This window comes from Marmota monax, unplaced genomic scaffold (assembly GCF_021218885.2).
Source record: "Marmota monax isolate L192 unplaced genomic scaffold, Marmota_monax_Labrador192_F-V1.1 WCK01_AAM20220418_F8-fsc00847, whole genome shotgun sequence".
NCBI classification, from domain to species: domain Eukaryota; kingdom Metazoa; phylum Chordata; class Mammalia; order Rodentia; family Sciuridae; genus Marmota; species Marmota monax.
Genome location: NW_026693778.1, coordinates 34,313 through 46,818, shown reverse-complemented (window position 1 = coordinate 46,818; position 12,506 = coordinate 34,313). Strand labels below are relative to the sequence as shown.

Below are 12,506 nucleotides of genomic sequence, written 5' to 3'. Positions count from 1 at the left end.
ATGTTATCTATCACATACTGTCACCAACTCCATCTACCCCAAGCCATAGTGAATATGTTCTGGAATTCCACCTCAAGAATATGCTTCCTAGGACTACTCCCAGTGCTGCCGAAGCAGAGTCTAGCACAAGATTGTCAAGGTGTGTGTGTGTGTGTGTGTGTGTGTGTGTGTATGAGTGTGTGTAAATCATCTCAGGGAGCAGGGCTGGGGTTATTTATTTGAAAGATGGTTCCCAGGGTATAAGACTGAGTTACGAAGACAGGAAGACAGAGAAAGAAGACCCATGCCTTACTGTGGGGCACACTTCCCCAATCTCTGCTATGTACAGCAGAGACTTAATTGTGCAAGCACATAAAGAGTGCCTCCTGGGATTGTGTGAAGAAGCAGGTAAACATTTATCCATTCTCTCCCAGTCCCATTGTGAAGCTGCGTCTGCATTTCTGAGCCCCACCTGTGCTGAGATGGAATAAACTCCCTGATTATTCTGGCATTAGAGGATCCCAGGGAAGAGGCCACACTGTAGGCTTGTGATGACCAGAAGCTTACAGGGAACTGTCCACTCCAGTCACGGCTGAAATAAGAAGACAGGCTAAGCAGATGTCAGTCAGGACATCAGATGTATGCGCTACAACCTACTTCATAGATTGTGAGGCCTGAAAGGGACTTCAAGACTGTGAAGTTCTTAGTTACATAACTATGTACATAACAGACACTTGTATTATCAATGCATAGGTCGATGTATTGTCAAATTCCTTCTAGATGACTGATGAATCTTACTTTATTTAAGGTTCACAGCATGATCCATGGCAGAGGATATGCCCATTTCATGGATGAAGAAACTGCAGCCCAAAAGGGTTCAGCAGCTTGCACAAAATAAAACTACTAAAACCCCAAAGAGCCTATCTGTCTATAATATTTTCCCTACTGCACCAGATCTCCCTGGTAGAAGAGAGAATACTCTCTCAGAGAATGGGTGTTGGGTAAGGAATTATTAGTGGGAATAGGTGTTGCTGGAACACCCTTTCACCTTCCCACATCTTCAGTTCATTTGTCTGTGATCTTCACGAGGTCTCTCAATTTCTAAGTGCCTGGCTTAGAGAATTATATTGGTAGACAGCCTCCCAGGAGTCCTACCATGAGATAGCTCCTGAGCCACCTCTTCCAGAGTCATTATAGGATCCCCAAGTCATGGTCCCAGTGGCCCCACTAACAAGGCCCTGAGAGAAAGAGGTAAAGCACCACATTCCCGAGGGGTCATTAGGAAGCTGGGTTTGAAAAAGCTTCCCTTTCCTTATGCCTTTTCTCTGGGGCTTCCTCCTCCTCCTCCCCAGATCCAAGGAAGTTCTGGTATTGACTTGTCTCCATTCAAGACCCTGGTCTAACAGCTAGGAAAGAAAACTCTCCTATACTAAACCCAAGTCTAGTCCCAGTCACACCTCTAACTCCCTGGGGGGCTGTGAGGATATGGGCAAGGCTTCCAGGCCTCAGCAACCCCACCATTAAGCAGAGCTTGCATTACCTGCCCTCACTACTCCCTGCCCATGAAGCCAGAGCTAGAGAAAACCTAAATTCCAGAAAGTGCGAGATGTTTCCATGTGTATGAGGGGCTTGTATGTTACCCTTTGTTGTCTCTTGATTTCCATCCTTCTCCTCTTCCCTGGGAGAGCTAAGTCTGAACACCCTGGAGGATAGCAACAGAGGCGATGTCTGCTTGCTCTTCCCTCAGTTATATTCCTGACATATAGCCGTTCACTTGCTTTCTGGGTGCAGTTCTTTTCTGGAAGAAAACTAACTGGCTTCTATTCCCATTCCAGGTGAGTATTCTCACAAGTCCTTCCTCTGCTCTTACAAAACAGAGAAGGGGCCTCTGGGGCCATCAGCTCAAACCTGATATTATCCAGGGCGCAATGATGTCCCTGAAAGGGAGAAAAAATGATGTAGGGGGAAAGTTGGGATAATGGGCCAGAGATCCTGGCTCCTTTCCTGGTCTTCTTTGCCCGGAACCCTCTCTCTTGGATGAAGCGTGCACTCTGTTACTTTTAGGAGAGAGTATGAGGGGATTTGCTGATTCCAGTTCACTCTCCAGGGTCTCCTGCATCTGGAATCCCAGAGGCTTCCCTCCTCTGAAGTCCTGGTCAAGCTTTTCGCCACTGGGAGCAAGTAGGGTTGGGTGGAGTTCCAGAGCAGGGACTGTTGCTGCTCAATGAGGGAAGCCCCCTGTGTGGTCATGCAGGAGAGTTCCTCAGCAGGCCACAGGTGAGCCTGTCAGACTCTCTGGATAACTCGGAGGGTCAGAATCCCACATGGACTAAGCAAGCAAATGTCAGGCCATCTGAGGGTTGGCAGCAGCTGTCTTGGGGCTCTTCTGTCTGGCTCTGACTCATCTGTCTGTAAGATGGACCCTTCCTAATAATAGGAGACTTATTTGGGGTAAGATCATGTGTCATGTGAATTGCTACAGGACCTGCTTGTCTCATCAACACAATGGCAGCCCTGCAACCACCTTGCACCCCACCCTCACCCATCACCTCCCTTAATTTGCACTAATCCATGAAAGTTTAGACTAATTCCAGTGTATTCAGAAAGTCCTCCAAGATGACCCAGCTAATACCGATGCTCTCTTTTGTTGGAATTATATGAACATTTGAACCATCCACTTGTTTATTTAAGTGATATTGGGTACCTACTATGTGTAGAATGTGTGATGAGTCTTTCCATTGAAAGAGTCAATTAGACTTGTGTTCTGTCCTCAAGTCACAGAGAAGGAGGGCAGGTGTGCACAACTGAGAAATGATTCTACCAAAAGGTAAACAGAAATGAGTTCCAAGAAATTGTGTGTAGTTGGAGTTTAGGAAAGAGGTGGGGGAGTTCCAAGGAAGGATGAATTCAGCAGCCAAGCCGTTGAGTCTAGTCTTGAAATATTTTGGCATGCTGAGTTGAGGGAGGGTCATTGCAGGCAGCAAAAGCAACATGAGCAAGGAGGTGGAAATCACAGAGTCATAATTAACTGCTTAAAAGGAATCCAAGAGGGAAAACAGGTAGCAGTTAACTACTTTAATTTAATGTATGTTACCAAAAAATGTTATTATTCACTGATTTGCAAAGCGTTTATCAGTTACCAATTTCATCAGTGATAATCAGGTAGCTATCCCTACCACATGTCCTGAACACACAGGATGGAGACCTCACTGGGAAGACTGGTCACTGAAGTAGCCTCACATTGGAGTTGACCTCTTGTTATAAAAAAAATGACCAATGAGATGAAATTGAAATATAAATCAGTCTATATAGTTCACTGCAAGTATGGTGAAGGGTTCTTTGCAGAAGGTCTATATAACCTAGAAGGTCTGGTGGCCTTCCATCCCCTGTAAGGGTGAAGCAAGGAAAATGGCAGCAAGAAGCCATAATCACACCTCCCAAGTTGCAAATATGTCACAGATTCTCCATCCTGGCTGGGCATTTGAACCACCTGAGACACACACACTCATACTCCATGCTGTGACTTTAATAAAGTGACTCGCAAAATCCTCAGGCCACCCCATGATGTGATGTTGGTGCCATCCCTATCCTCATGGGTACTTTCAGGGCAAGTGGAGGGTCCTTTACAGAAGGTGTGTATAATCTAGGAGAGCTGGTAGCCCCAGCCACCTGCTGGCCCTTCACCAATAGCCCCTGCATAAGCCAGACAGTCCAGAGGATATTGGTGGCTGCATCCTGGGTTTGTGACTTCACTGATACATTGCCATCAATTAAACTAATTAGATCAGAATTCCTGGTGAAAGGCCTGGGCATCAGTTTTTTCTTCTTAAAGCATCCCAAATAATTCCAATTACCATGGGGAATGGAAATCACATCTAACAGAGGGTTAGGAATTGTAGCTGGAAATATTGGTTACCAAACCTTTGTAAGACATCTCAAATTTCTATAACTTTTCTGCATGTCAGCTTTTAAACAATTGTCTCTTCTTAAGGACTATCAAAGTAAAAGGAGACAGGACTATGCCTTAAATTTAAGAAAATGGAAAGAAAGAGTTGCTGATTGGAAATACTCATTGAGTGGAATTCCGAGACAGCAGCGATCAGGAGGGAGCTTTGAAAAATACTAATGCCCAGGTCTCACCTTTAGTGGTTCTGATGTAAGCACCCTGGAAGTAGAGTCTGGATATCAGGGTTTTTTAAAGTTCCCACATAATTATAATACACAACCAAGGTTAAGACTCCTACAAAACACTTGATTCATGATTGCTTCTGTATATGTCTTATCTTTATTTCTCTAGAGTCAATGCTGATAGACAGCCATGGAACTGCTGACCATGCAGTCTTTTTGTATTTCTGGTCTCACCTGAAGACTGTACAGTAGGTCTCCCCCGAGGGCTTCTCGTTCAGTCCTGCTTCCCATGCATCTCAGATCCAAGACCAGCCATGCCACCATCCTGTGTTATTTTTCCTTTTTTTATGACCAAGAGCTTTTAAAAACTTTTTTGGTGATTATATCCCCAGACAGTCATATCAGTCATGAATTACAACATCTCTGATTTCTGAGATCTCTCTTGAACCACTCCTGCCTTGAATTGCACTGCCTCAATGATCACCCACTCCCTTCTGTGAGTTGCCAGACTCCGGCAACTTTCTAGCCTCTGGTTTTGCTCTTTTCTGTGCAAGGGAATGACATTACATTCTTTTCCTCATTTTGTTATTGGTGCATGATAGTTGTACATAATGGTGGGATTTGTACCTGCATATAATATAACAATATAATCTGGCCAATATCCCTCCCCAGCACTTCCCCCCTTCCTGCATCCCACCCCTATTGCCTTTCCTCTCCTTATCGCCCTTTGATTTTAGGAGATGCACCCCACCAACTTTGTTTTCCTTTTTTCTCTGTAGCTTCTATATAATGACATTACTTTTAACTAAGCTCTGGCTTTGTTTACTCCAAGGGCAATAGAGACAATGATATTTTTGATCCAGAGTTTGATGTATGTAAAAGACAATTCAATATGGCTCTCTGGGTACATGCCTGCTTGACTGGAGGATATCCCCTTAAACTGATGTCTCATTGGTCAATCTACCATGCCTGGCTGAGTGCAGAATAAGTGGAAAACAAGTTGCTATGCAATACAAAATTCTAATTGCACAAAGAAGCAATCAACATTTGGGGCATGCTTACTGCTTTGATTTTGGAGGGGACTAGCTGGCCATATTAACAGAATAAATAACCTTAAATCAAGCTGCTATCCAAAGTCAATGTAAGGGCTTAAGTAACAACAAGAACACTAGCAATTTATTGAACTAGAGATTTTGAACATACACTTCAGAGTAGGGCCCCTCACTGTGGAGAAACATACTTGGTGGGTCTGACAATCACGATCATGGGTGTCTTCTGATTCCTGCTATACTTTTACTTGACTTCATTCTTTAGAGAAGTTTTTAAACCTTGGTTATGTTTTTAAATGTTTTCTAGTTTCTCTGAAAATATTATTTTTTCTATTGCAAAAATATGCTTATTAGTTTGAGCTGATCCCTCAGAGAAAAAAAAAGGTAGGGAAATTCAACGAAACCTTATTACATTAGTGGAAATCTGCTTTTAATATGTTTTGCAAGTATTCTGACCCTTTCAGCTAGAAGACTATGGGAGGTAGGAAGTGGGGCAGCACTAGGCATCTCTAACAAGAGCAAAGTGAAGGTGTTGAGGTGATGGAGGAGGTTGACCAGTAAGGTGTGGTTGGGGGTGGGAAAATATTCACATAGACAGGTAGAAACATTCCCATGGAACTTTGCAAATAAGTGATTTAGAACATTTATGTTGTATAAATGAATACCCCCTCCTAGGATATTTCCCTACAACAACTCATGGATCCAGAAACTGGGACCAATAGGACAGTTGTCACCGAGTTCATTCTACTGGGCCTGGTGGAAACAGAAAAGCTACAGTCCATGCTATTTGTGCTCTTCTTCTTTGCCTACCTGGTCACAGTTGGAGGCAACCTTAGCATCCTGGCAGCCATCTTGGTGGAACCCAAACTCCACACCCCCATGTACGTCTTCCTGGGGAACCTATCAGCGCTGGACATTGGGTGCATCACTGTCACTGTTCCTCCCATGTTGGATCGTCTTGTGTCCCACAAACGTACAATTTCCTATGATGCCTGCCTCACACAGCTCTTCTTCTTCCATCTCTTGGCTGGAATGGACTGCTTCCTGTTGACTGCCATGGCCTATGACCGATTCCTGGCCATCTGCCAGCCCCTCACCTACAGCACCCGCATGAGCCAGACAGTCCAGAGGATACTGGTGGCTGCATCCTGGGCTTGTGCCTTCACCAATGCACTGACCCATACTGTGGCCTTAACTACTCTCAACTTTTGTGGACCCAAAGAAGTGAATCACTTCTACTGTGATCTCCCCCAGCTCTTCCAGCTCTCCTGTTCCAGCACCCAGCTCAATGAGCTGCTGCTCTTTGCTGTGGGTTTCATAATGGCAAGAACCCCTGTGGTTCTCATCATCAGCTCCTACATCCACGTGGCAGCTGCAGTCCTGCGAATCCGCTCAGCTGAGGGAAGGAAGAAGGCCTTCTCCACATGCGGCTCCCACCTCACCGTGGTTTGCCTTTTTGATGGGACAGGCATCTTCAACTACATGTGTCTGGGTTCAGAGGAGGCTTCAGACAAGGATAAAGGGGTTGGGATTTTTAACACTGTCATCAACCCCATGCTGAACCCACTTATCTACAGCCTCAGAAACCCTGATGTGCAGGGTGCTCTGAGGCGAGTATTTGTGGGAAGGCAGTCGCTGACCTGAGAAGTGGCAGGATTCCTCCTTTCCTGCCTTTTCTGGACAGGAAACTCTCCCATGAAGGCAACAATCAATTAAAAATGGTCCATAACCATTTCTCCTATCTACTAATGCCTGAAGATTAGTGTTATGTGTTTGTCCTACAAGGAGACCCTGCATAATTCATTCATTTACCTATTCAATAAGTACCTGTTGAATTACTTCTATAATTCAGACTGTCTTTGAAGAAATTGGTGGACAGAATAGACAAAAGTCCCTTGACTTGTGAAACTCACATGCTGTAAAAGTCAGCAAGATTTATTTAAACACCACATATAGTGTATCACACAATGACACTGCTATAAAGAAAAGCAAGTGTGAGGGCTATAAAGTTAGATACTGCCAAGCAAGGTACCTGGGCACATGGCTACCTTATTTTTTACTATGCCCACTTTCTGGGTGGAGTTGAAGCCCCAGAAGCCCTGTATGTCTGGGATCAATGTCCCAAAGGACATTGGAAATGGAAGGGGACATTGGAAATTGGAAAATTCCATTTGGTTCATCACAGCTGAAGTATCTAAAAATGTCACTGTAAAGTTTCCTTCTGGTGGGTATATGAGATTCCCTTCAGACCAGAGTGCAGAAAGTTTTCTTTAAAAACCACAAGCCCAGGACCAGGGATAATCTCACCCAACTTAGCCTTTCACTCCAAGATCAGTTCCTTTCTCCATTATCACATAAGAATCTCATGGATGTTTAGGGGACAGGAATGGAGTAGATAAGGAAAAATTCCACAGAATAGAAATTACATTAACGTACACATGATCCATATTAAGATCAAAAAAATAATGACCCATCTCCACCCTCTGTCATGTACTTTTATGTTGAGAGCCACAGCCAAAGGGGCCCCAGCAAACTTTCAGACTGCCAGCTGATGATTGGCTCACAGCGGCCCCAGCAACTTCTAGCTGATTGGCTCCTCTTCCGTGATGCTCATTGGGCTGTTTCCCTGCCCTTTCAGACCATGGAGCTGCTCATTGGGGGACTTTTTTGGCTCTGCCCACACGACCCAGCCAATCGGCCTCAAGAGCAGGAGGATTGTGGGAGGTGGAGAGGCTTGGGGTGGGGGGAGAGGCTTGTGGGAAGCCGGTGGTGGCAGTTGGGCTCTGAAGGTTTTCCTGAGGAGCTTTTTTGTTTGGCATGTGTGGTTCTAAAAATAAAGTTTGTTTCTTTTGACAAGTGGCTCCTGAATCATGCCCAGCCAGACTGCGGCACTTTTATCTATTTGATAGGTCACCTTCCTCACACATATGGCAAAGCCTTTTAAAGAATATTTACACTCCAGCCAGCTCCTTAGCCTTTTCAATGTGAAACGCCCAAGACAACCTTCCTTTCTTTTTAGTGGTCCCTCTCCAACCTCCTTGCTCAGAAATTTTACATATCATTAAATGTCCCTGGGGGTGATAGCGATGTCTATCTGTGTGCTGTGTGTCTTCCTTTCTTCCACACATCCTTCCTCCCCACCACTTTCTCTCTCCTTCATCTTTTTCTCTCTTTCTTTCATAGACTAATCTGAATATTTAATTTAAGGCATACAAGTGAAACTTGCCATTAAATACATCTTCTTATTTGTGCTTGAATTACAATTCCCTTCCATTTCCTAAATATGTTTAACAAGCATACACCACATCTTCCCTGCCTCCTTGCCTGTCCTTCTTTTTTCTTTATCCCATTTCTAATCATTCAACTTTTGGTGATGCTTCTAACTTTTTTTATTAATACATCAGCACAGCTCTAACTCAGAACATTTCCTCATCTTGATGTTAAGCCAAACTTTAGCCCATTGTTCCTGATTCCTGTCTTCTCTCCAGTCTCCCTGGGAGGATCACTGACTCTCTTGATGATTCTTCTGGCTCTCCGCTGTGTCGTCCCTGTGCCCATCCTCTGGCTGCACCTGGGGCTTGGCCTCATTGTGATTTCTTCTCAGAGACCAGAGATTGAAGGATGGACTGAAGTGGATGCAAAGCAAACAATCTGAAAGTGGGAGGTAGAATGGTTTGGAGTAGAGCAGTGGAAATTAAATATGAGGCTATAAGGAGGAGAGTGGAGGATGGGATGGTGTGCAAAAGAGGTAAGAAGGAGGGTCAGAGGTGAGGGAAAAAACATGAAGGAACAGGAGATGAGAAGGGATGAGGGGATTTGGGGAATCAGACAAGATACTTTGGGAATGTCAATGAGATAACAAATGACTACAGAATAAATGAAGAATGGGCAGGGAAGGGGGAAGAGGAGGAAAGTCATTGTGTGGAATCCCTTCCATCAGTGTGTGTGACCAACTAATAACCTGCTTCAGCAGCTTTGAGGTCATTGTTGGGCCTTGACCTTCCTACCAAGAAAAACAGAGGTATCGTGATGCCATTACCTGGGTACTTTTCCTCTTCAGCATCCTCTAGCTAGGGGTTGATTATAGAAGGACACAGCATGAGAGTGACATGAGGGAGAGAGTGGGGAAGGATGTGTGTTCCGGGAGATCATCCTCCATGACCATCAGCCATCAAAGCCATCAGCCTCTCTGCCTTTGGGCCCATACCTGACAATTCTGTGTGAAGCACAAGTTGAAGTGTGTCTCTTTCCTGACGCTCTTGAGTCTCCAGATACTTTGGGGTGGAAGACAGTATTCTTCTCTCAAAAGGAAAAATCCTTGTGAACAGAATCTGGGGATGTGGGTTGTACTCACAGCATCCTAGCTCCTCCTCTGCTCTGCGGTCCTGGCAGGTTCCTGACCATGGTGGGCTCATTCCCTCCTGTACAAGGGAGTGGGACAAGATCATCTCTCCACGGTCTTTATGTTTAGTGACATCTGAGTATTATCATCTGACTGTGCACATCAAAAAACATTTTGAGAGCATTATCTACCACCCTTTATATCACTCCATGTACCCCAGGAGCATTTAACACAGCCCCAACTAATCTTACATATGACCCCAAAAGGTCCTCAGGGCCTTGGCAGTGGCTACTTCTGAAAAGTTACCCCTTGCTCATCTTCTGCCCATCCTCCTAGACCAAAATATTTCCTGACAAGTGCAGAAGTTCTATTTCCTTTGGGATTTCTCTCTTTGTACCCCAAATGTATATATACTTATTTTAAGATTTTTCAGAAATGTCATACCTGATTATGGAAACATTTACTTGATAGCATTTGTCAATTAGAAAATAAAAATCAGTATAATAGAAGAAAGGGACCAGGGGTTGGAGGAAGGGAGGGATGAAGGGAGTGCGAGAGAGTGATATTGGCCAAATTATATTGTTATGTTGTGCACATGTACAAATGTGTAACAACAAATTCCACCAAGTTTACAACTATAATGGACCAATAAACAAGTGTATGAGTGTGGGGGAAAATCATACAGAAAAGAAAGCACCAATCAAAAATAAGTAAATAAAGGGCTGGGGATGTGGCTCAAGCGGTATCGCGCTCACCTGGCATGCGTGCGGCCTGGGTTCGATCCTAAGCACCACATATAAACAAAGATGTTGTGTCTGCTGAAAAACTTTAAATAAATAAATAAATATTAAAAAAATTCTCTCTCTCTCTCTTAAAATAAATAAATAAAGAGTGAAATTTTTGCCAGTTACTCTTCTAACTAATATTATAAATATGTAAGGAGCTCAAAACATACCACTTAAAATGAAATAATCCAATCTACAAATTAGGCAAAAGAGTTAAACAGATGTTCTCAAAGAATTAATTTAGATGGCAAAGAAATATATGAAAAAAATATTCAAAATTTTTGGCAATCAGGTGTCGCGACCCCCCGCCAGCAAGGGAAAACACGACACAGGATTCTTCTTTCAGCAGTTTATTCAGGCCTTGATTCATGTATCATCTTCTAGTGACCCCCCGCCGAGCGCCCAAGCACAGCCTAATAAAGCCTCCCGCATACCAATCCCAAGCTGCCACGTGGATCTCTCTCATAGGGTGATAAGGGATTGCGCGCCAAACTCTCCATATTAGGAGTTGTTTATCACAGGCCACAGTGGAAGCCGGCGCCATCTTCTAATGGCGGCCACGGTCTATAAGAACGGCTCACCACAATCAGGGAAGCACAAATCCAGACTGCTTTGAGATTTCATCTTGCTCCAGTTAGAACGGCAATCTTCAAGAAACAAGTAATATTTAAGGCTGGTGAGGGTACAGGGAAAAAGGCATCACACTGTTGGTGTGATTGCAAATTAGCACAAACCACTATGGAAATCAGTATGGAATTTTCTCAGTAGACTAGGAATGGAACCACTATATGACCCAGCTACCCCACTCATTTGTGTTTAATACTCAAAGAATTAAAGTCAGCACAGTCTAGTGATACCTACATACCCATGTTTATGGAAGTGCAAGTCACAGTAGTCAAGTTATGGAAACAGCCTAGATGTCTGTCCACAGGTGAATGGGTAAAGAAAATGTCTCTATGCACAATGAAGTTTTATTCAGCCATAAAGAATAAAATCATGTCATGATAGATAATATAATGATAGAACCGGAGAGCATCATGTTAAGCAAAATAAGGCAGACTCAGAGAATCCAGGGTAGTATGTTTTCTGTCATGCATGGAAGCTAGATATAAAAGAGGGGAAAGAGAGGATCTCCTGAAAATTGAAGGGAGACTAGTAGAAGAAATGGATGAGGGGGAGGGAGCAGGAGATGGAAATGGGAGAGACTGGGGAATGAAATTGATCAAGATATGTTGTGCACATGCATGAATATATCACTATTATTGACATTATTATGTTTCATTATCATGCATCAATAAAAAAAATTGTTAAAGCTGAGTGACTCTCCTGTAAGAGAGATGTAGAGCCATCTAGGAGCAATAAGATCATGAATTTAAGCTATGAAAGAAAAGAAAACGTGCTGCCCGTTTCTGGGATTTTTGAAAAGGAGGAGGAATTATCAAAGGGATAGATAGTAGAGAATCATTATGGGAGGCTGCTTGGTTGCAAGGGTAGAATTAAGTTGATATGAAGAATGATGTTGGAAGGAATGGAGGAGAAGGATGTAAGGATGAGGAAAGGAAATAGACAAGAAAATCCTGTGTGTGTGTTTATTCCAATGTCTTGGGTAGAAAGTAACCATCTCATGATGTCATTTGCATCACCTCAAATTCTTAGAAATGTTGTCTACTTCAGGAAATTATCTGCTATTGGGATCTGGAGAGGTCCTCAGTTTCCGATCTCCAGCTGGAGTAGATTTTCATTATTAGTAGCTCTTGTGCTTTTTAAAATTGTGAGACATGCATCCAGAGTCGAATCCGCTCAGGATTGGCTGTTGTATTAGCCATAAGAAGGGCAGCACAGGGCCCTCTAAACAGGGTTTAGAGTTAATTTTTCAACGATATCATTTCCAGAGAACAAAATCTCCAACATCTTGGTTGTGGAGTGGTTTAGGTGGAAGGGCTGGAACAAAAAGGAGCCTTGAGCTGCTTAGAAATGTGGATATAGTTTACCAGATCTTTGCAATATTTAAGAATGTCTGAATTAAATCGATTGGAGTCTTCTATTGCCTGAGTTGAAGGGGGCAGTTTCATAGTTCTGCTAGTAATATTTTATGAATCTAATGTGGTCTACCAGGGGAAGATTGGAAAGCAATTAAGACAAGGACAAGACCTTCAGCCATGGAAGATTGAGTTCCCTGAAACTTACTTCTTGAAGAATATCTTGTTTGCTTCAAATTTTTGA

At 43.5% G+C, this 12,506-nt stretch overlaps 1 protein-coding gene across 1 annotated transcript; it reads left to right on the top strand.

Moving 5' to 3' along the window:
• The first annotated feature begins 5,840 nt into the window (after nucleotides 1-5,840).
• On the top strand, nucleotides 5,841-6,800 carry LOC124104941 (olfactory receptor 3A2). The gene has a single exon (XM_046461980.1). The coding sequence runs from the start codon at nucleotides 5,853-5,855 to the stop codon at nucleotides 6,798-6,800; it is 948 nt and encodes a 315-aa protein (XP_046317936.1). The 5' UTR covers nucleotides 5,841-5,852.
• The last annotated feature ends 5,706 nt before the right edge of the window (nucleotides 6,801-12,506 follow it).